Source organism: Syngnathus typhle, linkage group LG15 (assembly GCF_033458585.1).
Source record: "Syngnathus typhle isolate RoL2023-S1 ecotype Sweden linkage group LG15, RoL_Styp_1.0, whole genome shotgun sequence".
In the NCBI taxonomy this organism is placed as follows: Eukaryota; Metazoa; Chordata; class Actinopteri; order Syngnathiformes; family Syngnathidae; genus Syngnathus; species Syngnathus typhle.
The window spans coordinates 1180001-1207731 of record NC_083752.1 but is presented as its reverse complement, the minus strand read 5'-3'; the positions used below and the strand labels follow the sequence as shown (position 1 = coordinate 1207731).

At 49.4% G+C, this 27731-nt stretch overlaps 1 protein-coding gene across 4 annotated transcripts in view; it reads right to left on the bottom strand.

Annotated features, from left to right (window-relative positions):
• Positions 1–27731, bottom strand: part of sgcd (sarcoglycan, delta (dystrophin-associated glycoprotein)) — an 82538-nt gene that overhangs the window by 11036 nt on the left and 43771 nt on the right. For 2 of the 4 annotated variants that reach the window (XM_061298932.1, XM_061298931.1), the window contains exons 7-12: positions 27479–27576; positions 27143–27313; positions 11357–11542; positions 5238–5339; positions 4391–4478; positions 3321–3440 (exon numbers count right to left, since the gene is read on the bottom strand). In XM_061298932.1, the coding sequence (XP_061154916.1) occupies positions 3321–3440; positions 4391–4478; positions 5238–5339; positions 11357–11542; positions 27143–27244 (598 nt within the window). In that variant the 5' untranslated portion in view covers positions 27245–27313; positions 27479–27576. Of the gene's footprint in view, positions 1–3320; positions 3441–4390; positions 4479–5237; positions 5340–11356; positions 11543–17753; positions 19605–20274; positions 20397–27142; positions 27314–27478; positions 27577–27731 lie in introns of those variants that run through there. The other 2 variants (XM_061298935.1, XM_061298933.1) reach the window with 2 other exon arrangements.

Below are 27731 nucleotides of genomic sequence, written 5' to 3'. Positions count from 1 at the left end.
CTCAATTGGACGCAAAGGCCGATTTTTGGGGCTTTTGTCGATCCCATTAATGACTACAGTGGTGTAAACATCATCGCTAGGCACCGCGACTAAATTGCTTGGAGTCACAACGCAAGGTATGGCGAGCAAATCAGGAGCTAGGGGGCAATTGCAATTTGTCGCTGTGACGCGCGTGCACCCGCAGCAGACAACGAGGAACATCGGATCTCCCGACTGCGAGGCCCACGTGCTGCCCACTACTGCCCCCCCATTAAAGGACATCTGGTGCTTCTCAAGCATCCCCGCTAACGCTCGCTTCCCTTCCCTAACGACTTTGAAAGTCGCCTTGGAGATCCGTCAGTAATGACGTGCCCGATGCTATAATGACATTAGCGCTAAAGTGCGCTCGACTCCTCCCTATCGACGGAAGATGAGGGAGGACACGGCATTGCAGCGCGGGACGGCGGGTGCGCAAACGAACGTCGCTCTCCAAAGTGTGTTTGTGCCTTTTTGTTTATGATGTTTTTTACTTTTGCGCTATGCTTGCTGGCTCCGTTTTGCTCCTCTTATTTATTGTGTTATCTGTTTATTTATTATTTATTCATCACTCTTACTATTGATTGTTTGAATTTTTGCCTTCTTGTTTTTATATTGTGTCGCGTACTTGTATGTCTATCGTGTTATGTGTCTCGTCACCGTGGGATAGAGAAAAACGTAATTTCGGTCTCTTTGTGTGTTGTGACGTGGAGAGATTGACAATAAAGCTGACTTTGACTTTGACTTTGGTTGAGCGGATATGATGTTAGGTGCTAATAAAATGTACCTATTAATGCCATCCTTCCTCCCGATATGCCTTTTGGCCCAGAATATGACAACGGCTTTGACAGCGACGACGTCAGAGTCTCGCAATGTTTAGCCGCTTAGTCACAGAAGAGTAGAAAGCGACGGACGTTTTGGGCCACCGGGAATCTGTCTGGCGTCGGCCACGCGCTCCGGACGACGGCGGGAAAGGCGGAGCGCCGCCCGCCGCCACTACCGCGCGCTAACTCGGCTGTCTTTGATGGTCTCATTACAGCTTAACGGCGTCCACTCGGCAGGAAGGACAGCGGCCGGCGGCGAATAAAAGCCGCGCGGCAGAGCCTTGACGGATGGCCCGTATAAAAGTGAAGACACCTCATCTCCGTCAACTCGATCACGCCGGCTGTCGACGAACAAGGTGGCCTCGCGCTACCAAATCGAAAAAAGAACTCGCCCCCGCTAAAAAGGTTTTAAAAGATCCACTCGTCGAAATGAAACGCCTCAACGCAGTGCGACGTGGTTCCTTGGCGCAAAGCTGCCACAGGATGGCGGCAAATCACTACTTCTCAGTGGGAATTCGGACTTTATTCTCAGAATTCTGACTTTAAAGTGGGAATTCGGACTTTATTCTCAGAATTCGGACTTTAAAGTAGGAATTCTGACTAAGTCAGAATTCTTTGAATAAAGTCAGAATTCTGAGAAAAAAAGTCAGAATCCTGTCACCCTTCGATTTTTTTTTTTCTTTCTTCACTGGCCCTAATCCTCTTCCGTACAAGTCGCTGTGATCACGTGAAGAGAAAAAGAAAAAAACAAGGCACACTCATCATCAGCCTGGCCTCCATTTGCCTTGCGGCGGGAAGGCAACAATCACACGAGCTGATAACTGAGCTGATGATATCTGATATCAAGCTGACTCCTGACAGACTCCTGACAGGCTGGAGCGTGACACGCTGACTCAATGGGACATAAACGCAGGGGGGGTTGAAAGGAGGCTAATTGTAATTGCCCGAGTGCAGCCAACGGGATGATGGCAAGCCAGATTTGCTGATTTTTAGCCTGGGTGGGCTTTCAGGAGCCAGCCGCATTGTCCTTTTAAGAGGATCACTTTTTCCACATCGCTTCTTCACTTGGCAACCAACGAATGAATTTCTTTGAGGCCGTCCACAGTCGAGGCCGAACAAAGCGAGTCGTCGTTTGGACGGGACGGAAGCCCGTTTGTCCGCTAAATCGAGCCCTTCACGCGCTCCGCTCTTGGCATCAAGGTGACTCTGCCCAAACAACTTTGAACACATCCGCCGTGCTATCCACGTGACGCACGAGTGCGCCGCCGGCGCTGCTTACTTTTCCGGCCGGGGAAGCTCTTCTACTAAATGGACTTAAGGACGACTGGCTAAGGGCTTCTGAAAGCTTTCGTGTCCTGCCTAGCCAGTGCTTGGGGTCTGCGTGCTACCCGAAAAGCGGTCGGTTACCTTGGCAGATTCAAAAAGCGCTCTTGAATTTTAGGCCCTCATTTGTATATAGATAGATGAATTCTCGGAAGGCAAAAAGATGTATATTTCCAAGTATCGGGTGTGAAAGATTGCGCCAGCAGCAATCTATTTCCTTATTTCAAGGTCCATGCATGGTGAATGTACCTTATTTACACCTGATTTCACGGTCTATGCCGAAGATCTCTCGACTGCGGTCCAACGCCCTTCAGGGGGTGCGCCAAATTGAAAAGAATGGCGCTCTGGTAGGCAGCGCGCTGTAGTGAGCACGTCGGCCCAAAAAACATACTTCTCATAGTTGTTTATCTCGTCAGAGAGTAGGCCTCTCTGACAAATCCGGCCGCGGTTGTCATGACAACACGGGCAGGAGCTCACCCTCGAAAACCAGCTGACTCCAGCGAAGCTAAAAGGAGAGCGTGACCACAAAAAACAAAGCCTGACGCGGACACGTTCCCAAGACACCTGGGAGCTGTTTGAAGTTCTTCTTTCAAAAATGCATCCGTCTCCATGAACAAAAAGCACAGCACGGACGGACGGCGAGATTTAAAAGTGGAACAATGCGACGTCCGTCCGATTATCCGCGCCTCCATCTCCTCCGTGCCGTCTGTGGCTCGGCGGCGGCACTTTCCAGCAGGCCGACGCTAATCAAATATGACGGCAAAGGATGTTAAGTGCATGTAGATGAGTGGCCAGGGTAATCGCTCCCATCTGTAAAAGCAAGGAGCAAATTGTCTGCGAGGGGATTCCTTGGCGCTTGGTTTTTTTGCAGAGGACTCAAAAATGAGCGCAACGCGGCGGCGGCGGCGGCGGCGGCGGCTAAAGGATCACCGTGACAGATGGGGATTTTTTTTGCTGGCAAAAGATTCCGCGGTGTCGTCGCTACCTGGGCTGTCAGTTGGGCTGACCTGATCCACTCCTTAATACCTCACAACATCAGAGGCAGCGTGTAGCGTGAGAGGCAGGAAGAAATTGGATTGGAAGAAAAAACTCTGAAACGTTTGTCTACATCAGCATTCTCCCCAAAAGGTTCACATTCCCAATAGCCGAAGCACTCACCCATCACCCGGAGCCTCTCGGCGCCCACCACCACCTCCTGCTCGTCGGCCGAGAAGAGGAGTTTGCCGGATGTGGATTTGACCTCAAACATCTTGCCTCGCGCTTTGAACCCACCGGATCCTAGAAAACGGGACCAAGTTCCGAAGTCAGTGACTTGAATAACAATTCAAATGTGCCCAGTGTAAATGAAGCCAAATGGAAAATGACCCCCCCGGTCGGCGCAGTGTTAGCAATCTGCTGTTCACGTCATTTGGGGTGAGCCTTCGTACTTTGGAGGGAGAGAGAGCTGCTCAAATACGAGAAGAAATAGACACGAGCGAGCCCCAAAACAAAGAAGTAGCCGAAAAGGACGGCTGATGGACACCGGCGATTGATTCTGTCGCTCTCCATTTGGAAACGAAACGGGGCCGGGCGCCGTTCACGTCCCTTTTGCGTGTCAGCAGCGGCAAAGACGCTCGCTCCGAGTCATTTGTATGGGGTTATTCTATTTATTCTGTTTATTTTTTTAGCTCATGCACGGATCGGTTGGCACTTTTTAAATTTTGTTGTACAGGTGACAAATAAAGATCTGTTCTATTCTATTCGTCGCCAGGCTGCCAGGCTCCATTAGCGCCCGAGTGCAACGTGGCGGGCGGCACAGTTACGACGGGCCTGCTTTGTGGCACATTAAAAGAGCAGCGCGGCGGGATCACGTGGCAGGCAAGTGGTGGCCCGATTTGGTGGAAAAAAGCAGCGGATCTGGCTTTTATCATGTTTCTTGACTCCTTTTTAACACACTTCAAATGTATGTCTGTATGTATGTATGTACGTATATACAAAAGGGTTGACATGATAGACATGATTATAATGTGGCTAATGCCAAGGGAATACGTACGTACATTCAACAGCAGCAGCGTGTACATCAAAGTGGCTTTTGAAATGTTTTCACGTCGTCCAAACAAACACATTGCGTCAATTTGCAAACACCCAGATCAGAAAGGAAAAGCGCGGTGTTGCCCTAACATGTCGTCAGCCTTTGCTTGACGAGCCATCCCAAAAGACGTTTGGGTTTTGGGGCCGCGTCGTCGTACCTGTTACGAGTTGCGTGAGCAGCTGGTTGTTGCTGTTGACGATGTTGACCGATACGTTTCGGGACGACTGCAGGTACAGGGGGCGACCCTGCGGATGGACAAACGGCAAAAGCTTTTCCTTTCATTCATTCATTCATTTCAGAAAAGACCAACAAACACAAAAACAAGGATTGGGCCACCAAGTTGAATAATAGTTTCATCTCCAACCTTTCTCAGCAAAAATAGGGCATCACACGTGGCGTGGCGTGGCGTGGCGTCCCCCAAGGGTCAATTCTTAGCCCACTGTTCAAGTCAAGTTGATTTGGATAGCCCTCAATCACAAGCAGTCAGTCTCAAAGGGCTTCACATAGACAAAAATGGACAATTCTTCTCAAAGCATCCCCTGATCTTAAGCTCCCAAATCAACTTTGCTTGTTATATGGGTGGCTTGATCTTTTTTGGTGTCTAAATAGAAAACGGTTGGTTTGCGAGCTCCACACAACACCTTCAAAAGTGTTCATTACTTAGCTGTGGGAGGATACAAAAAAAACAAACCCCAATCAAACGGTATCTCAGTTTCACCAATTATATCGTGAGGTGGATCTGCGATGTTCACAGTAAACAATTGACGCACGCCGGCTTCTGATGCGTCATCCCGCATCCTTCCCGTCGCCGGGGCAACGGAGCATGTTAGTCCCAGCGGGACGTCCTCATCTCTCCCGAACCGCAAAGAGATTGCGTGCACATCTTTTTTTCTTGGAAGCACAAAGGCTTCATAAACATCTCTGCGCTTAAGAAGAAACCTCAGCCAGTCGCACAAATGCAACGGCGAGTTGCCCCCCGTTGCAAATTGAAGACGGTGACTTACCGGTTTGGACTGGATTTCTTTGGCATAGAGAGGTTGAAGAAACTCCGAGTCGCCTTCCAGCTTGAGGCCCTTCTCTGTTATTCTCAGGTTGCCCATGCCATCCTGCACGCACGCACGCACGCACGCACGCAAACAAAACACACGCACACGTCGGTCATATGGCCTATAATAGTTCATCTGCGCATATTACGCTTCCAGCTCACACGCACCAACTGCAGCAAGAGAGGATATTAAGCAGCCACTTGATATCCTGCCTTTTCTTTTTTACATCACCTGCCGGATCAGTGTAAAGATAAGACCACGGTGCTGCCGCCGCCGGCGCCGCCGCTTTGTTTTTTGCCCTTGCTCCTCCCCCGGGTTCGAAGGGAGCTCACGGAGATCAAGGCAGGTGAATCCCGCCGTAGCAGGGGATGCTTTTTCAAATATTACATTGCAGAAAAAGCTTATTGCTTCTCAACGTCGGAGAAAATACAAACTGGAGTGTAATGTCGACACAACGCTGATGGATCGATCCCTGTAGATGGCGACCTTGCGTCGCTTTGGCTTTGAGATCAGCGCAGCTTTTGGAGCAAAAGAGTAGAAGGTGAATGCGTTCACCATCAAGCAAAGTAGTTCATTGCCTTTTTTGTAATGCCAGTAAACAAATAACAGCGAGCGAGCGAGCGAGCGAGCGAGCGAGCGAGGGAGGGAGGGAGCTAATCAGCCGCATTGTTCAGAAAACTAGTTTGACACCTTCCGATCCAAACTTGTTTTTTTGGGGTTTCCTCTCGTTAGCGTGCGCACGGCGAGGCGATGAATAATTCACGACACCGCGACTTAGCAGGACACTCAGATGAGCATCTTCACCTTCTTCTAAAGCAGCAGACTTTCATCTTGTCTTCCCCCCCCCCTTGTTTAGGCTCCCTCGACGACAACGGCGTTTGCCTTCTTGTCTACTCGGCTTTTTACGCCATCCATCCATCCATCCATCCATCCATCCATCCATCCATCCATCCATCCATCCATCCACCCATATCCATCCATCCATCCACCCATATCCATCCATCCATCCACCCATATCCATCCATCCATCCATCCATCCATCCATCCATCCATCCATCCATCCATCCATCCATCCATCCATATCCATCCATATCCATCCATCCATCCATCCATCCATCCATCCATCCATCCATCCATCCATCCATCCATCCATCCATCCATCCATCCAGCCGCTTCGGACCAAAATGGCCGACATACTGTTCAATTCGGGGCGCGCCAGTGAAAGCGGTGCAAAAAAAAGAGCGCAGCGATCACGGCCATCCAAACTTGTGGGGAATTTGCGCGTGCTCTACCAACCACTCCCATTGATGGTTGACAGCCGAGCGACGGCGCCACGGACGCTAACGCGACAGCTCCTATTTCGCTCGCCCTTTCCATAAGCATTCGTCATTCGCCTTCCTTCAGATCCCTTCGGAGGTGCGCCCCAACCTGTTTATCAATAATACAGAGCACTCAGGCTATTATTGAGCGTCGGCGTCGATATGCGTCAAGCAACCCCGGGCTAAAGCAAATATAGACGTCTCGGGGCCCAGGGGGAAATATCACAATGACTCCCGACATTAAAAATACAGAGAATTTCCATTATTTACACCATCCAGATGGAAGCACGGAAACCAACCCGACCAATCAGGGGGACTTATGAGACGGCCAATTGTCGGAATTGACTCTTGCTCTACCCACTGGTGTGGAAGACCTACTTAGGATGCTCCTCTTTAACTGCGGTTCTAAATAAAGAAATAAATAGATAGATAAATAAATAGCCGTGAACTCACACAATGGAGAGCAAAAGGTTTATTTGAGAATAAAAGACCGACTGGGTGAGTCACCGTCGGCATCCATCTGTTCAGAAAAGAGAGGAGCAGTTGTTGTTTGTTAGCGAACGTCACGGTCAAATTGGTTCGGCTATTAAACCAGAGACGCTTATCGTTTGCAACCTGACCCTCGCTAATAATGCTGGTTTTTTTTTAAAAGCAATGTTCTGACAGTACAGCACGCAGGAAAGTCTAAATGTAGACTTGCACACGTTCAGAGTCCTTCTAAACGGAGGTACATTGCTACGTAACGTAGCGCTTATTTCAGGTTTATTTCCTTTAGCCCATCACTGTTAGCATGACGCTAACAGGCCGTCCATATCATTACTCAGCGTGACACGATGGCTATCAGCGGAATTAGCTTCCCCCAACAGGGGCCATTGAGGTCCTGGCTGCCGAGTGCATCATCCATCAATGGGATTAGGGGAAGAAGAACGGTGTGATGGGGCTGAACCATCGGGGGATAAACGCGCAGAGGCAGATGAGGGAGGGCAAAGGGGCGACCAGTGGCAGCGTAAATGAAGCCAGATAAAACCACGGCCAGGCCAGGCCAGGCCAGGCCAGGCCAGGCCAGGCCAGGCCAGGCCAGGCCAGGCCAGGCCAGGCCAGGCCAGGCCAGGCCAGGCCAGGCCAGGGCAGGCCAGGCCAGGACAGGACAGCCCCGTCCCGTCCCGCCCCACCCCACCCCGCCCAGGCCAGGCCTGGCCCGGACAGCCCCACCCCGCCCAGGCCAGGCCAGGCCATATCTAAGGTCTGGTGGATCTCAAAAGTCTACCCACCCTTGTTGTTTGAAAAGCCAGGTTGTTTTGTGATCATAAAGAAATCAATCGAATAAACGATTCATCATTTCAACATTTTTTGCACCCTTAATGTCAGACTATTTCAAACATTAGACTGAGGAAATGTGGTTGCACCAGTGCACACACCCTTTTTTATGTGCCTGTAGTGCAAATGTAAAACTCGTGCGAAAAGACTTTTTTCTCTCATCCGCTCTACCAAAAGAATTGAGGTTCTTTATCACGAGCGTATGTACATTGCGGACGAATATGAGACTAAGAGAGTCCGAGACGCCATTTTGCCTGTTGGCCCGCAGCTGCTACGCGTCAGAACGGAACGGCTGATGGATTTGCTGTTTGCTCGGGCGCCACCCATGTGACTGACGGCTGACCTTTGCTCGCCGGCTCGCTCTGTGTGGCTTTTCAATGTTGGCGACCGGGCGGGCCTCGCGAGGACCTTACACAGCGTTATGAATAAACCGAGTCAAAGCGGAACGATTAAGCTCTCGATTATTAAGTCATTACTTTGACGCGCTTTCTTGTTTTCATGGCTCGTCGGTGAGAGAATGGCCACCGTCGCAGCCGTGTTTCTGCGCGCTAGCAACTGCAGCAAAGTCTCTTACGGGATATAAGGGGCTTCTTTGAAATCAAGGCAACTTTTTCCTTCCCTTTTTTCTTCCCCCCATTACGAAAGCAAAAAGGTAAGCATAATTATGCTCTGAAAGGAGCTTTTTGTGTTGAATGAGTTCTATACTACAAAAAGAACAGCTCGCCAAATCGCAATCTGAGTCTACGATGAATAGCGCGAGACCTTTCAATTTGGCAGCCTTGATGCCACGAGAAAAAGATGTTTTCAAATGTGATTGTGGCTAAAGAGATGCCTTCTTTTTTTGGATTGACTTTGTTGCTCTTGAATTGTCTCAATATTTGTATAATAGGAAAAAAAGAGTCATTTCATTGAAAAGTAACAAAGGGAAAAATACATCATATACGTATTGCAAAAGATACGTATTGTTTCTTCAACACCACTCCCAGGGAGGGAGCCAGCCACAAAAGACGGCAGCTCTTCTCAAGCTCATTTTCACATTCAAACTTGTTTTCTTCCCAAGCAATTACGTCCAAACAAGCGTCGGGCAGCCGAGTGGAAAATGGAAGAATTCATTTCATCTCAGGGCAACGTCCAACGTTTGACTTTTTCAGTCCGATGAAACGGGCCAAAAATGGAATATTGCCACAGCTGGCGACGAGTATTTATCAAATGTTTGTGTTTTCAATTGAATCCCTTTCTGTTGGCTACAATTTCTCCTTCAAACGGACTTTCTTCTCGGCACGTTTTATTAGTGCCCCGCTTTTCCGACAGAAGAGGTTGACCCGCTACCGCCCACCCCCGGCCGGGTTCCGCTTAGCTGCGTCACCGCTGACCTTTTGCCAAGAGCTGGGAGTGGGAAAAAGAGCTCTTAACTGCCTCAAACGAGAGAGAGCCTCCAATGACTCCAATCGCATCAGCGCTAGCTGGCCGGCTGGCTGGCCGGGAGATTTAAGGCTGCCGGCAGGCAATTCTGGCAATTCTGGCAATTCTGGAACTTGCAAATCGCTCAGGAGAGAGCCGCAATTGGGTGTACTGGGGGTGTAGGAGTATCTATTAAAAAAAAAAAAAACTGACAGCTCAACCTCGGCTAGAAAATTGTTATAATCATTTCACCTCAGATCTTTTCCTTTATGCGCCACCGACAGAGTTGCGCTTTTATTCTCTGGTTTTCTTCCATTTGGATCCGTTTCAGACTGCACATTTGGCAACAATGTAAATGCTCAATCCTTTGGGCGCATCAAGCTAGCGGGTGGAACCACGAGTGAAAATATGCAAATTATCCCTTGTAAATGGCAACTCAATCTTAATTCAGATCAGATCCCGGTTGCTCTTGTGTCTGTTCACAGGTCATTTTCTCTCATTTCTTGCCCTTGTCTTGATCCTCTGACAAAAAGCACAACACCACCACAGCACACACAAAAAGCCCTGGGGAGGCCACCCCGCAATCAAATGGAAAATGACAGCTCTCACTTCACAATCTGGCGGTGGATGCGAGAGGGGCATTCATGGAGTGAGAGCCACCGTCTGCATTACCAGTGAAAAGCGCTCCGTAAATACACGCCTCCCTCCACTTCCCGCTCTGGGAAGTCACACAAATACAATCATCATAAGCACTGGGAAATGTTTTAAATGGGAGGATTGCTCAAAAAAAAAAAGCTATAAAAGGCTATTCACATCAGGGAAGGGAACATCTGCGTCCGTCACGCTCACGTCTTCCAAAGCGACAAATAAGCCAAGGTGAGACATGCTCCCGAATCTCAGGTGACATTGAGCTGGGAGCTAAACCACTCACTTTTGCAAAACGATTCTCGGTCCAGCCGGGCCGGGCCGGGCCGGGCCATCTGCTCCGTCCTACTCACCTAACTCTGTGACATCGTGATGCCCGCAAAACAGACATACGAACCCACCCGTGATTTGACTCAACTATCAATTGGGTTTTTCGGAATGAATGAACGACGGAATCCAGTCGGCACGAATCACATGAGTTGAGATTCGACTCTTGTTTCCCGCCTCTGGCTCTCCCTCTGCCTGTGTCAACCCATCTGTCTCGCCCCTCTGTAATCCACGCTAGTCATGATGACTCACATACTACAAAAGCGTGACACACACACACATGCACGTACACGCACGCGCACACGTGCACACACACACGCACGCACGCACACGCACACACACACACACACACACACACACACACACACAGGGCGGTCGCTCTGAATAAAACATGAGGTCTGCTTCACAGCGAGGCTTTAATATGAGCTCTACATAAATCAGCCAACGCTTTCTCGTGGCACATGTGAGGCGCCATGACGATTTGATATGTCGGCTGGCGCAAAACATTCCAAACGTATTAGCGGCGACAAGGACGGCATCGTTTCCAGCGCCGCCACTGCCGCTCTTGCCCCGGGCGGGGAATGACGAGCCAAAGATTGGTCCTTGACGGACGAGCGAGCGAGCGAGCGAGCGAGCCACAGTTTCCTGGGCGTGTAGCGGCTTTTCATTTTTGAGAAAAAAAGGATTTCCATTCAAATGAGATATACTGTATGTATGTTTGTTGGATTTTGAAAAGCACACATGCATTCTACGTCGTTGAAGTCATTCAGTCCAAAAAAGACTCGTCACATTTTCCATTTTGTTTTTTGACAAATCTTTGGTACTTTGTATGTACATAGAAATGAGACATTTGGACAAATTTGAATATGTGGGCCCAATGTCAGAGAGGAGGCAAAAACATTCCAAATGCGTTAGCGGTGACGAGAACGTGGCGGTTCCCAGCACCGCTGGGCCCCCGAGCGACAAACGACGAGCCAGCGACTGACTGACTGACTGACTGGTCCTCTCCAATCTGTGGGTGTCCTGACTTTTGCTCGCGGCAATTTGGAAAGGATGCGGCGGACTTACGACGGTGAAGTTCATGACCTTGAGGATCCAGACGGTGAGCGCCAGGTTGACCAGGATGAGGATCATCAGCAGCAGCACAAAGAAGTAAAGGCAGCGTTTCCTCCAGCCGTAGATTCCCACTTTGTACACTTGCGCTTGCTCCGAACTCTGGACATTGTTCCTATGACTGCACTGTTCCTGGGTCATCTGTGGGGAGGGAGGGAGGGAGACCAGAGGTGAAGGGGGGGGCGTCACTGCCGGGATGCAAATGACAACTGTACAAGCCCTAGGCTTCGTCTCCCTCCTTGCACAGTTATTGATAGAATAATATGTGCTAAACAATAAACTAAACCAAACTTCACCACGCTCTTCCAGGACGGATGGTGTCAACTTTCCAGTCAGGCCCGAGAAAAGTTGAGTTAGCAAAGGCATTAGCCCGACATGACACCGCCGCTTTCGACTGTCCCGACTACATCGACGAGGCACGCACTTGACGCGCCCACTGCGGCTAAAACACAATTTAGCGTCCTGGGCCGTCAAATGGCTTTTGACAAGCGGGCGTATTAGCGGCTAAGTGAAACAAACGGCCCAAGACAGTCAGGGGGCCCCGGCCGGTTGCCGACTAACTCGCTTGCTTCCATTCGGACCGGAGGGCAAATCTTATTTTGATGCCTCGGGTTAGCTGAATCAGCAGGCGGCAGTGCAAAGCTAGCATTGAAAATTCAGATTATTTGCAGCAGGCTTCAACCTCGGCAGCCCTGGGATCTGGTTGGACTCGCTTCTTCGCGTGAGATGGAGAACTAAGCAAACAATGGTTTCAAATGGAGATGACAGACAAGCGTTCCTGTTAAGCCATGACCTTAGCACAAACGCAATTAGGCCAAATAGCTCGCTCTTGTTTTGAACATCAAACGGACATTGGTGGAAAAATCGCACCAAAGCCCAATCCGTCAGTAGAGGAACAAAGACCACTCGGTGGACTATTTTTGGAGCGTTATCGCCCGAAGCGCTAAAAATGCTTTTGGCGGCCATAATCACATTTATTTGCCATTTTGTCTCACTCCATTATTCAATGTGACATTGAAGTCAAAGGCAAAAAAAGTGAAAATGTCCAGCGATGGCACTCCGGTAACGCGCCGGGCGGGCTGAAAGTGGATCATTGTGCCAGAAGCAGGGATGGACAACGAGGGAGGAGAAGCAAATTAGCCGCAATAGGAACGATCGGACCTCCTTCCCGCACCGCTGCCACCTCTCGTGCTCAACGAACCGCAGACCCGAGAAAAAATAAGCAAAGTACGGCTCTGATTACACTGAGAAACGAGCTTTAACAAAATGTTATCGGCCGCTTCCGAGTGCCAGAGTGCCCGCTTTTTATGGCGCGCACGTGGCCCCGCGCTAGCCAGGAGCCGCCGTTGCCAAGCCCCTCCCAAAAGCCAACTGAGCAAATGGCTCTTAGCCAGCGGCGCTTTTCAATCCCGCACAAACCATTACACAAATGCGATTGGCTGATTCAAAGTTTTACTGGGTCACGGAGGAACACCTCCACCAGCCCCCCCAAAAAATGTCACGACACGGGGCTTGTTGAATAAAATGTTAAAAATGGAGTAAGCGGGGGTATTTAAGAAAAACAAGAACAAACAACTAAGCTGCTTTTTTTTTTTTTTTACTTAGCCGACCTTTTTTCCTAGTTCAACAGACGGCAAAAAAAGGCTCCCAAAATGACACCGCTGTTGTGTTGTTGCTTTTTTGCAACTCAGCCCGAGGCGCCTTCCCAGATCGGAGCGTATGAATGTTTACGGTTCGTGACACAATTATGATTAAGATGCTAGCCCCTCACCGCGAGGTGAATGCAAAAAAAAAAATCAAAGCGAATAAACAGAAAAGCAATTCTCTTTCTTCGGGGGCGCGGGTGGGGTTGACCTGCCTTTCCCGCCATTTGAAAGGCTCATTTTTCATTCACGTGCTCCGTCGTGCCGAGGGGAAGCGCGCAGATACATTCGGCGCAACATTCCGTTTGGCTGAGGCCTTGCCCCATTCATTTCCAGCCACATCTTGATCATTAACAACAGCGCAGTAATTGCTCGCAGCCAAAAGCGCCGCCGCCCGCGCTCCCAAAAAGGCTTCAATAAAACATCCCTCTAACAAACACTTGCACGCGTATCGCTAATTAATCGCCGCTGAATAGCAAATGAGGCGCGGAAAGGAAATTGGCTTTTAAATCATTTTTAAAGGAGGGAAAGCAGCGGCGAGATGCGTCAATCTCAGAGTGGAAAAAATGAAGGCAAAAACACCAAAGGATCTTCCTATCGTACGAAATCACTCAAAAGCAATGCTGCTTTTGAAAAAGAAGGAAAAAAAATCCCCGTACTCTAAGTATAAAGCAGACTATGACCCCAAAGTTCAACTCATTTGGCATTAAGAATGAATTGCTGATAGGAGATTTCATTTGGAAAAACTGCACCGCAACAACGCAGGCTCAACTTAGCTCAGCTTATCTTCATTTACATCAAATGTATGTCACTTCAACATATCTCACATGAATTGTGAAAAACGCAACTTTATTCACATCAAAATGTGTCAGAATGATACCGCCCTGAAAGAAATGTTGTCATTGTCGTCCTTCCGTGAGCATTTTGAGAGTGAGCGCGCTAGCTAACTAGCCACTGTCGCGACTTGGCGACTCGTCTTGTAGAAATGGAGCTCCAAAGGAGAGTTTTGAAAGGGCGTGATGGAGGAAGTCATGTTTTTTTTAGGCTTTTCAGTCCCTACAGTTCAGCTCAGAAAGTTAATGAACTTTTTTTCTGCAGCCCAAGCGACGCAATTTGGAGCAGAATGGCTCGACTAATTGTGTTATTTTCTTAGAACGTGCAGCTTCTGCTCGCTCGCTCGCTCGCTCTTCCCTGCCAGTTTATTTCTCGTCTCTTTTTGGGGGGGGTGAGGTGGGCGGTGGGGTTCTTTCGGAGATTTCCGAGCCTGGGATAAGTCACGACTGCGGCGGGGAGCCAGTTCACGCTTAGCCTGGCAACGTCACTTCTCCTTCCCTCCGCTGTAGGTGTCTTTGAATCTGGTCCAGGATTAAGGATTTCAGATCAAGAGGACTTGCGGATTTCCAAAGTCAAAGACGCCAACGAAAACAGCTGTCCGATTATTGCTTTCCAACGGAGGGAAATACGGATCAATCCCCCAAAAGCGGCCCAACGCTTGGAAGGAGCTGAGCCAAAACTTGCGGGGGGCGTATTTTTAGCCCACGGGGGAAGAAGGGTCATGCCACTTGACTCGGGAGGCGTGCACATTTGTCCGCTTACTTTGAAGTTGAAGCGGGCTAAAGTGAGCTTCTGGAAATATCCGCGAGATTGAGCCCAAAAAGAAAAGCATACCTGCCTCTCCCTCAAGTGTGCCAACAAAATCAAAGTGCAAGCGACTCGGGTAAATTGTCATGATATTGCATGAAATTGTGTGCAAGCGACTCGGGTAAATTGTCATGATATTGCATGAAATTGTGTCAAAGTCGTACGATGACTTTAGTCAATTTGGTCAAATTGCAGACTAATCACGTTTTGACGTAAGATGGAGCGCAGTGACTATGAGGGAGACGCGTGCGTGGCCTCGCATAGAGGGAACTAACTAACTAACTGACTGACTGACTGACTGACTGACTGACTGACTAAGTAAATGGACACGCAATTGAGTGATTTTTTTACCTCCCCCCCGAAAGCATTACGGCACAATGCAAAGTTGCGTAACTGAATGCGACAACTCCCCGCAAAAAAACAAAAACAAATCAGTCGCACTTGTCTTTTCAGGCTCAACAATGCAAAGTGGCACACTGCGTCACTTCCAGGGTGCCACATCCACTTTTTGTATTTCTTCAAATGTCCTTCGTTTACTTTCATTTCCCACTTAACAAGTGCCAATGGCGCCTGCTGTGCGTTTATTCAAAGCGCGTCGTCAGGCGACCGTCGACTAGCAAAGCGCAACCTTGAAACGACGGCGCCGGTGGGTGACGATATCGGCCGAGGTGGGAAACAAATCATAAATCAATGACATCGTAAACGTCCAAAACGGGGAAGTGCGGGGGGGGGGGGGTTTGTCACAAAGAAGCCGGGTTTTTAAACAGCTGTTTGACTGAGGACAATGGAAAGCTGTATTGTCTGACGGGCCCGTGCGGCGGCTTCCCGTGTTCCACACCTTATAAGGACGCCCTGAAAAACAGAGCTTGTAAAACTAGGCCCTTTAAGACAGGCAGGCAGGCAGGCAGGCAGGCAGGCAGGCAGGCAGGCAGGCAGGCAGGCAGGCAGGCAGGCAGGCAGGCAGGCAGGCAGGCAGGCAGGCAGGCAGGCAGGCAGGCAGGCAGGCAGGCAGGCAGGCAGGCAGGCAGGCAGGCAGGCAGGCAGGCAGGCAGGCAGCCAGGCAGCCAGGCAGGCAGGCAGGCAGGCAGGCAGGCACCCGAGCCGGTGATGGCGCCTGGCAGGTGCTACGGCGCAAATACAAGGCCGGCCGGGTATTTGGGGATCCGGCTAAAAAGTATGCCAGGCGATGAGAGCGGAATAATATTAGCCCAATCCCGGGGCGTCAATTGGGAATTATTCATTGTTTTTCACAACAACTGTTTGGGTCATCTCAATTTTCCAAGGATATTTGATCAGTGTGAGTGAAAGGCGGCAGAAAATCTAAATGCTCTTCAAAAGGGCTTTGAATACTTTGGACCGCATTGAGATTCCAGACTTGAACCAGTCCCAACAAAGGCCTTTGAGCAAATATTAGCTTTCTTGGCTCGGCCGGCAGTCGGTAGCTCTGCTCGGGCCTCCTCTTACTTATTTATAGCGGCTTCCCTTTCCCCGGAGAGACGACGCAATTGAAACCAAATGTGCGGTCAGTCAGGAGCCGCCCCGTGGCCCACCCCAACCCCCACGGCTCCTTCTCGCCATGCACAAACATGGCTGGAAAATAGGAAAACAAGCGGATTTCCCCCAAAATATGGCGTACCATAGAAGTACCGTTTTTTTCCGTGTATAGTGCGCAATATTTTACTAATTTATTGTCCTAAAATCTGGGGTGCGTATTATACATGGGTACAAAGAAAAAAAAAAAAAAATTTTTTTCTTTTTAAATTTTTTTTTTTTATTTTTTTTTTTTTTTTTTTAAATAAAGTCATGGTACAACAAAACCAACAACAGGACTGACCGACAAAGTCGTGGAACAAAAAGACAGGGTGACATTACCAAAGACAGGAACAGAATGACAGTAACACATGCAATGATCCAACGGTGAGCGAGGGGCAGACAGGACTTAAATACAAAACACGTTACATCGATTGAGGTGACACAGGAAGAGCGGGGTGACACGAACAGAAACTATGGCAACCTAGACACATAGCAAAACTGGGGACGAGACATGACAAATCTCCCCCGAAATAAAACTCACCTTTCTTCTTGTTTGTTGTCAATCGCGCATCGCATTCAGCCATCCTGCCCAACACACTTAGTAAAATTCATAATTGACGACACATCGTTTGATGCGATGGTGCGTGCAATCCTCGATGGTGTGTTATTGTCAAATATTGTTTGTTTTTTAATCTCCATCGCGGACCGGACGTCATACGGAGGCCGCCATTACAGATGCGCAGAACGGTTGCGCAAGACACGTCAGCTATATAAAGAGCGAGAGTTCAGTTCTCCACCTATTAGTTTCAATTCACAGTTTAATTAGCAGTTTCAATCAGCAAATAACAAAATGCGTATTACAGGTAATATTTTATTTCACAACACTTTGCCTTGTTCCTTTCGTCTCTGCTGTTCATTTCAAACACGCTCCATACGACCGCAATGCTCTTGTATCAGACGCTCGCTCGATCACCTGCTAGTTTGCCGTCTGTCACAATGTACCCTACACAAATCCGAAACATTTGTTGCGGCTCCGAGTCACGACGAGGGGCAAGTTTTGGTTTCCAAGGGTGTTTTTATTCCTCTTCAACGTCTCTCCCATACAGAGCCGCCGTGTGCGCACGGAGCGCGGTGGTGCGTTTAGGGGCAGTCGGAGAAATCAACGCCAACAAAAAAAATGACATCCAGCCTAGTTAAGACCATACCAAAGACTTTAAAAATGGGACCCATTGCCTCCCTGCGTGTGTGACGATCTTTGGGACTTAAAAAAAAAAAAAAAAAAAAAATTAAAAAAAAATTCATAAAAATTGGGTGCGTATTATACATGGGTACAAGCTTTTTTCCAGCATCAGCATGCCATTGTTAGGGGTGCGTACTATACATGGGGGCGCACTATACACGGAAAAAAACGGTAACCCTAAGAAATTGACTGCGTTGGAAGTTTCCAGTCGCACTCTCCCGCTGCGGCTGGGAAACGGTTAAAGGGAATGCGGTTCGGCCCAGCTCCACGCCCCCTCCCTCCGAGGCAAACTCACCGCGACGCCTGTTCCGCTTTTTCGCGTCCGTCCCGTTTCCTGTCGAGCGTCCTGGCAATAGGTCGTCCGCCGCTGGTAAAAATAGAATGGGAGCAAAGTACTGCGCGATTGCACTTCTTTTCCTTCTCTTGTCAGCTTTTTCCAATTTTTCCACTCTTTCCTGGACGCCCGTGACCCAAGCTGTCTGTCTGTCTGTCTGTCTGCCTTTTTTCTTCTCTTTTCTCCCCCTACTCTCTGCTGCTGTGCTGAGTGGAGTTGTTGCAGGCCACCCGCCCTCTGACTTGTCTGCCTGATTTAGAAGCCACATGTGCTGCAAAGTTGAAAGGGGCTGAGCTTACTTGTCATGTCGTCACGGCAACCCAGGCCAAACCACCCCCTGTATTCATTTGGTTTTACACTTGGGTGACGGATAACAACGGCCAAGTTGCAAAGTTAATCAACTTCTTTTTTTGGAGTACATCAAAAGAAGAGGCAAGCGATTGAGATACACTCTGCCAGAAATAGCCTTAGCCTTCAAAGTGTCCCATAACTGGTATTTTTAGAAAAGACTCATGGGCTACTTATGGTTGTCCTTGAGGCTCACTAGTGGCAGCTGGCACTAGTGGTTTTTTTTGGTTTAGGACAATGTCCGTCCGTCCGTCCGTCCGTCCGTCCGTCCGTCCGTCCGTCCATCCATCCATCCATCCATCCATCCAGCCATCCATCCAGCCATCCATCCATCCATCCATCCATCCATCCATCCAGCCAGCCATCCATCCATCCATGGTGTGTGTTTCCCATTTGTCGCTGCCCTCCATTTTTGTCCTCCTGCGGGCAAAAGTGCCCACTCGTCCCCTCTCTGCTCACAGAGAAGAAGGAAGGAACTCAAGTTCATTGGAGCCAATCAACAAAGATTTTCATTTGATTTCTGCAAACAGCCTATCCTTGTCTGCGACTCAGTGGTGATTGAAATTGACTTTGAAGAAGAAAACGCATCTGGGCCCCGAATTTGACACCAGACTGGAAAAGGCAACCAAAGCATGCAAGCAACTTGCAAGTCACAACGCTAGTAAATCTTGCTGCTGTGAAGGACTCAACAAAGAACAAAGCAAAATAAGCCCCACATTTCGACAGTGGCTGTGATTTCCATGAGAATGGCAACACAATTCAAGGGTGCATTTTGTCCAGCAGGGAGAGGCTGCAATTTGGAGAATGCCATTTTCCGACAGCGCGCCAGGACAAAGCTTCTCCTTCTCTCGTCTCCTTGGAGCTCCCACCCTCTGCGATCCCATTTGCTCCGCCAGACGATCGGGTTCAGCTTTGATGCCGCAGCCAGCACACTCGCTCGCTCACTGTGCTTTTTTTGTTGGACAAACAAGGAGGAAACGGAGGGCAGATTTTCTTGCTCGTTGGTGTTAACTGCAGCGCTAGAGGAGCTTCCCTGCCTGCCTGCGTCCTCGTTGTTGTCCCATGAGCCACTTGGCTCGGCCACCGTGCCGCCATAATCACCGCCACCGCATCAGCACTAATGGACATGTTGAGCTCTTGGTGTCTTCCTAATACTTTGACGTACCACTTTCATTTGCTCTTTGACCAACCTTGTAACTGGCTTTACCGCCAACAAAATTCTGTCAAAATCTCTTTGTCTGCTCCACTATCCCCAAAAACATGGCTTTGCAGCAAATGATATACTGAAAGGAAAAAGATCAAATGACGCAAATTAGCCAAGACACAGTTTGGTAAACAGGTAGCTCAACAGATTGACTTTTGTCGTACCATTTTAATTTCACACAAGGTGGCTGAGTAGGCACTTGTCAATCCCAACTATTTGCAAAGGCAATTTCCCATAATGTCATTGAACTGAATGGGCTGTTTTGGTTTCCGAGCCATCGCTTTTCCCACATCAGCCGGCCGTGATGAAAAGAAAAGGCAAGGCTGTGGGTCGTTTAGTGCGGGCGCCCACAAAAGAAAAGAAAAGTAAAAAAAAATAAATAATAGACTCAAAGAATAGCAATCATTGTTCAGCAGCCGGAGCGGCTCAAGGGCGGCCTGAACGGGAAGTGGGCAGCAAAGCAAAGGGGAATGCAAAGGGGAATGCAAAGGGGAATGCAAAGGGGAATGCGCTGGCTCGCTCGCTCGCCCGCTCGCCTTTGCCCTGACTGCAAGGCCAGCGTGAGCCATTGACCGTATTAGCCACACGAGCTAAAAGCGAGGGCTGCAACAGGCAATGGAGAAAACACACACACACACACACATTGATTTTGAAGTCGGTGACACAGTTCCATGCTGTTATATCGGCTCTATGATTGCATGGTGATAGTGGCGATATTAAGGCGGATTAAGCCAGGTGCTCAAAGCCGGGCTTCCCCATATCAAACGGAAAGGCGCTAATTAGTCGGATTGTTGCCAGGCTCCCCCGGGGCGGGGCGGGGCGGGGCGGGGCGGGCGGCGCTCACCCGCTGGCCACGCCGCTCATCGTCTTTTGTTATGCGGCCAGCGTATTATCGCCAAGTGCGCTCGCTCGCTCGCTCGCTCGCCTTACTTGTGTGAGTTACGCGGAGTGACACTCGTTTTGTTTCTCCATCACTCATCTGTCAGCGCTCAGCGTCCCTCCGGGCGCGTGTTCCGCATGCCCCGCCGCCGCTGCCACCGCCGCCGCCGCCGCTGTACAAATACACAACAAATGGGCTGAATGTTGTTTTTGCCGGGAATAGAATTCGAGACCCAGATGGCAAAAGCAAAAAAATAAATAAAAAAACCGGCTTTGTTCTCAGCCAATTAGGATCCCAGACAGTTCTGCTGCCGGCGTTGTTGGTGGTGACGGCCGTGGGGGACTTTTATAGCCAAAAGCGGCTGAACACGGAGGCTGGCACATGTCGTCGGAAATAAATACGACTTCTTATTGGAGTCAAAATTGACTCTAGTGTGAAAGTTAGCTTTGTAAACCACTGTAATGACAAGCAGATTCCTGCAGCGGCATGGTGTGAGATTTGAGATGAGCACACTTCTTTGATGCGGGATCAAGTTTTACAGTTTGTGAACTTGAATATTGATCTGTTGGACAGGTTTCTTTTCACAAAGTTTCCTCTGCTTTTTGCTTAGAAACCCCAAGACACAATAATAAGCAGGCAAGCTAATGTTAGCATGTGTGCCGTTACTGTTGGCTTGCTAGCAAAAGGCCGGCTAACGTAGCAGTCTATACCCACGGCACCTACGTATTTGACGCTTAAGGTTCGGGTTTTTTTTCTCCCTGATAGAAAAATAGCTATCATTAAGGAGAGAACGGACGACGGAAACAAGCTCAAGCTCTCCGGTGGCGTCTTTGTGGGTCATGCCAGCGAGCGCAGTCACACACAGGTAGTTTATTTCAAAAAGCAAATCCATATTTTCCATTTGGCTGAAAACCACCACCCTCCCCTATTCCCCACTCCATATACTTCATGATTAGGAAGCAATTCTTCTTACAAATAATGGAACAATCACACTAGTGGATTCCACTCAGCCAGAAGGCCAAAGAATGACAGCACTGATTTTAGCGCTGCTGTGTGCCTCTTTTTTTCTCCCCCCCCCCAACCCCTCTGTCGAAAGCGCTTGACATGAAGGCTTCATCTTCTGCGTTCTCCTGGAATTTTGTAGGGAAGTGGACCAAATAAAAATGCTTACAATGTTGCAACCTGGTTATTTACCCACAAAATCTTCCATTACTTTGATATAATATTTGAGCATTTAAAAATGTCTTCCAACGATTAGTTTCAGCCCAGCAAAGTCTTCCTCGCAACAAATAGCTGCGAGCGTGCATTTTGGACGCCCTCGTCAGCACAAATGCCCGTAATTACACCTAAGGAGGTCCGGGAAGCGGGAACCGTGTTGACCCCATGGGCTTAGCTTGCTGGATTCAAGGCTGGCGCGGAGTCAAAGCCATCATTAAAACGTGCCGAGTGTAAATGCGGAATACCTCGTTTGGAACCATAGCAAATATTCTCAGCAAAGCCGCGGTGGCGCCTTCAGAACGGAGAGAGCTTCAAATTGAAAGCGACAAGGTGCGCCATCCAGGCAAGGCCGGCCGGCCGGCAGGTTAATGATGGCTGCGCCGCCGTGGGCCCCCCGCCATCTGCCGGCGGCCGTGTAATGGAAGCAACGACCACGTCTTTCCAGAGCGGGTGGCTGAGACGACGGAAACATGGGGAGCTTGCCCTTAATGACCAGCTACGGGTGGCGGCGGCACTAACGAGGGCCGCCGAGGGAGGCGGCGTGGCGTGGCGTGGCGTGGCGTGGCGTGGGGGCATCCTAGCGACTTCAACCAGGGATATGGTGGAGGTGGACCAACCCTAACCCTCAAAAAGCCACATCTGCACCAATGACATGTTTTGCAAAATAGTTCAACTGTGGGCTTTTCTCCGCAACGCAATCTGTCCCGAGCGCCAACTTCTCCCATCCCGCTGCCGCCGCCGCCGCCGCCGCCGCCGCCGCGCCACGCTCCAGCGGAGGAGGCCCGACACGACGGCAGAAACGCGCCGTTCTTCATTTCCCTTCCCTCCGTCCGTCCGTCCGTCCGTCCGTCCGTCCGTCCGTCCGTCCGTCGGAGAGTTTAGCCAGCAAGACGGATGATGAATAGCGGCGGAGACAAAGTTAGTCAATGAAACAGAGCGAGAGGGCGGACATTGAACAACTGCTTCCAAATGAGATTTACACGCAGACTTGGTCTCGCATGGGATTCCCAACGAGCGCCTCCAAAAAGGGTGAATTTTTGCGGCCAGCCTCCCAAAACCACAATATTGTCCATCTGTTTAGCATTTGCCTTTCAAAGTCTGGAGTGCAAATTGATCTTGGAAAATGGCCCGTTTGATGGACGGCGACGTTAACGAGGTCAAAATGGTCCTTGTATGAGAATCAAGAATAAATATTTGACAAATGAAAAGACTTTGGCACGAACGCACGTCCTCCTCCTCTTCGGGCTTGTAACCATGCAAGCACAAATTCCTTCCAGCTGCTGAAAATAATTATATTAGACTATGAATATTTGATACGCTTGAATGTTTTATGTAACAGCAAATCCCATGTAACCCAATTGAACTCATTTGCATTGCTTTCCCCCCACTTGGCCCCCAAACCTGCCGTCCCCCCCCCAGAGAGATTTCAACACCATTGCCAATATTCAACGCTGAATAAACATGCTATCATAGGGAGTTAGCATTTTAATGAGCTTATTGATTAGCATGTGCGCTAGCTAGATGAAGCGGGATAGAAGATGGATGGATGGATGGATGGATGGATGGATGGATGGATGGATGGATGGATGGATGGATGGATGGATGGATGGAAGGATGGATGGAATGAACGGACGGATGCATGGATGGACGGCTAGCTATGCGGGGCTTCATGATAGCTGGCATGTACATGATGCTGACAATGACGCAAAAAAAAAAAAAAAGAATATAAATACAAAGGCTCTGAGTGTTTCCTCCATTGATCCGGAGGTGATGTGGAAGCGACGCGAGTTGCAAGAGCTCGGGAAGGGCATGTCAAAAGATGTTGTCTTAAGAGGCCGATGAATCATTTATGAGTAAGCAAAGAGACAACGGCGCTACCACAAGGCAACATTCTCCAAGTGACGAAGCACCCAAAAAAATGGTCATGGCTAGTTTTATGTATGACGTGATTCATTTGTTTTGACTGACAAGCGGACAGCAGATTGGATGTGGCAAGAGTTGAACCTACGTGCTGTGCTGTGCTGTGCTGTGCTGTGCTGTGCTGTGCTGAGCAGAGCAGAGGAGCCACCTCCGGAGTGGGTCGTTAACATGTCTGCATATAATTGAGCGCCACTTAAAAGCCCCCCGAAACGTCCCGCCGCGCTGAGCCGACTGCGGCGGTGACCGCTTCTTCTTCTCTCCTCGCACCAAATTGATTTTCGCTCGGGTTTCTTGAAAGGTGAGAAATGCACTCACTGCACTCATTTGCACACCGCTGAATGGGAATGTGTGTACGAGTGCGAATGTGTGTGCGAGCGCGCCACAGTGAATCGGACCCCGAGTGCCATTGACTAGGCCATCCGCTGAAATGAGCATAGTTTAGAGGTGATCTGCAGTCTGACGATAAGCGCAACGCTCTGTGTGCGTGTGTGCGTGTGTGCGTGTGTGTTTGCAAGCCTCATATCTGCTGTGTTATGCTTTGCGTTTGTCGTGCCCGTTCACGTCAGGATTTAGGAGGGCGCTGTTCAAAACGTCCTTCTCAATCTACTTAAGGTTCTACGAGCGCCGGGCATACTAATCCATTGTGACTAGGGGGTGATTATTGACTCAAACCCGAATGGAGGGGAGCCATTCTTGCCATTGTGTGTATTTGAGGAAAAGGCTTTCATTGATTAGTCAAGCCATAGCCCTGTCTAATGGAAACATTGCCGCCATCATCGAAATAACTTGAGCTTTGTTCCGTGACATATAGTAAGAGATTCTCAAGGCACGCTTGAAGGGAACCAGATAAATAAGAATTTGCGCGGAGCCAGCCGCAAGGAAATCCTTTCCGCAGACAGACGAACCGGTTCGGCAGGGTGGCAAAGCAAGCGCCGGATCAATAATGATGACTGCGGGAGAACACTGATGGGCCCACATCTTAGAAAGAATGCACATTTCTATAGTTACATGCTACATACAGCAGAAGGTGCAAGGAAACATCTTTTCTTTTCATTTTCTGCTCCCGAGCGGGCTCATAAAAGGGGTGCAACAATTTGGTAGAACCCCGTCGAGATGAGCATGGTGAGCATGGTGAGCATGGTGAGCATGGTGAGCATGGTGAGCATGGTGAGCATGGTGACGGATACGCACAGACGTGTATTCTTTATCCTCTGCAAAGAAAGACAAATGTTATCGCAGCTGACGTCTGTATCTTCCGCCCCCCCTCTAACACTGACTATTTCCCATTAAGAGAAGAAAAAAACGCCACGAGGAGCCAGGATTACCGTCGATGAACGCAGTGATGAAGCGGCGACTCGGACTAAGCCGTGACATTACACTTCAACGCAATCGGCTACAAATAGAGACGCACTAGGTCTGCGTGACGACTTACGGACGCCATCTCCAGCGGCCTCATTATCCATTTCACATGAACACACAAGGCCGGGAAATGTTGATTTGTTTAATAATTCAGCCGCTGCTTCTCCCTCCGCTCGGCAAGCGGCTGGTCTGGAACTAGAAGCGCGCGTGGGGCGTAGCGTAGCGTAGCGTAGCGCGGCACGTGCGTCGTAGCGGCACACTCGCAATTAAGCAAAAACACCGGAAAAGCCAGCTGCCGGCGTTTCGCAATATTTCTCTCAATCGACCTACCCTTTGGCATATTTCAAAAGGTTCCAATCATCGATGGCGTGTCTCAGTTGGAGGACGACGTTGGGCTTTTGTCTCAATGGCGCCGCAGACTCGCAACGCTAATTTGTCACTTCTCTTGCCAACTTCTTCTAAAACGGGACGTTACTCGGACAATTGAGCGGCTTCCGAAAAGTGCAAGCGGCAGCCGATTCTTGAAAAGTTCACCAAATTTTCAGCAAGAGACAACGGGTACAATGGCGAGCGCTTGAGCCCGTGAGCTCTAATCTGGTGAGGCGGTGGCTCTCCCAGGGAAAAGGTCACCGTGCTAAATCATTTGGGAAACGCGCCCAGGCCATCGGACCGGGAGTACGGCCTAGCTATTAATTAGCATCAGCGTGACGTCGCCATTATCATCGGGCCTCCTGGGAGCGCTCTGTGGACGGCCACTAGTGTGTCGCTTTTGTCGGCCGACGCGTGGCTATTTTTAACAACGGCTGAGAGAAGGTCAAAGGATGGCGAGCGTTTCCGAGTTGTGTTCCCGCATGGGCTGGCAGGCTCCATTTTTTTGGGGCTCGCTTTCTTCACTATCAGACTGTCAAAACAAATAGGAGCCAGAGTGAAGCCAAGTCTCGCAAAGTTGTTGACACCCGCCCAACTTTGACAAAACTTTGTTTGCCAAACAACTCACTTGACATCTCTGTTTCCAGACAACAGAATGTTAACTGGCCCGGAAAGAATGCAACCGTCATTTTAAGAATGCAACTCAAAATAAAACAATGCGAGTTCATCTCATGCAGTCATCAATAATCTGCGAAGAACAACTAAGTGCGCGTGCCACCGCCCCCTTGTGGCCAATGTGCATACATCAGAAGGGACGGCACCATTTCCATTCATTTGTTTTTCATGAGTGTTTGAGGATATTGAGGATGCTTTGACCAAAGCTAACGTCATATTTCACACCTTCCTAGGCAACATCCGCATCAATATTTCCCGACAGATTTCTTTCAACAATGCAGTAGGTAAAAGTTCCTTTCCGCTTCCGTTGAGCCAAGCGCTTTTGACTCGTGCACAGAAAAAAAAAAACGCATGCGGTAGCGGTGGCGGCTTGCTTGTCTGAATGCGTTTAGAAAGAAGCCGATAAAATATGAAGCGGGAGCTCGGGAAAAAGTACAAAAAAAGGGTGTGCGTGTGTGTGTGTGTGTGTGTGGGGGGGACCGCACAAAGAGCTGCCTCGCAGAAACACGCACAGCACAGGCGCTGCGGGCCATGCGCACGCTCACATGCCTGAATGTCGCCCGAGCCGCGGCAAGTAAATATTAAATCCAGGAATGATGTGTCAATATTTATGTCCTGGGAGGAGAAAGTTTGAAAAGATGACTTTTCTTCATTGGGAAGTGTATTCTCGACTTTGACATCCATCCCTGTGGTCAAAACTTGGAGCACAAGTCTGGGATGGATATTTCTTTTTCTTTTCTTTTGCCTCGGGAAACACCTGACAAATCCCTTTTTAGCGGCGCAGCGTGACGACAACACGTGGCCGAGGAGGCCCTTTGCCTCCACTAATGACTTCCTTGACGTCAAATTGGCCGGCAGGCAGCTGGCGTGCATGTTCACTCTCTGCCGCTTGAAAATATGATCCTCAAGTGAATTTCATGCCCGTAAGGACCTAATCGTGGATCTAATTGAGACGCTTTTTGTCTCTGCGGGCCGACGGGCAGGCGGGCGGTTTGGTCACTCTGATGATTGAAAGAAAAGAGAACGTTGAGTAACTGCTGTGTTGGTCCTGTCGGCAAAGTGGCCGTCCTAAATGATGGAAAATGGTCCCGACGAGCAAATTGGCAGTAAAAAGAGAGCGCAAGGGGCGGAGCAAATGTCTTCAAATAGGTTGGCGGCCTGACATCGGCGTTCAAAGTGACCAATTGAGGTGACTCATTTCGTATCTTTGGTGGCCCGATTGAAGGAGGCCAAATTCTTTTGATCTCCATTTTCTAGAATACAAATGTACTTTGTTACTACCCCTGACGAGTTTCTATCTCACCGTGCTCCAAATTGTGGGCAAGAGAAAACAAGGCAACAACCTCAGTTGAAATGAGGACAAAAAAAGAAGCTCACCTCAGCGTGCGAGTGTGCTGACTCGGCGTCCGGCGGGCTTTCCCTAATCACCTGAGACGAGGCGGCTGAGCGATCCGGACGGGCCGCCGCTGAGCTGATCATCCTCTCGGGGGCCACATGATCATTACGACTCCTCCGCCGTCCGCCGCCGCTCGTCTCCCGTCGTCATGGCTTTTGAAAAGAGAGGCGACAAGTAGAGCGGATCAGCGAAAAAAAAACAAAAGCAAAAAAAAGCGGTCATTGGGCTCGGCCGTGTTAAACGACTGTGATTTTGCCAATTAGCAACGTTGCAGGCGCCACTTGAATATGAGAAAAAGTAGGGTGGCAATTAGTCACCTGCCGTGACATTGTTGTTGTTGTGATGCTGCTGCTGCTGCTGCTGCTGCTGCTGCTGCTGCTGCTGCTGCTGCTGCTGCTGCTGCTGCTTGATATGACTACAAAAAGAAAAAGTTGATGCCGCAACTTTGCCGGCCTTCGAGGCAAAAATCACACTGGCAAACGACAGGAAGAAGGTGTGGATATTTCAGAGACTCTCCACGCTTCGCTTTTCAAGCCTTTCTAATTGCTGTAATGGTATTGTTTTTTTCTC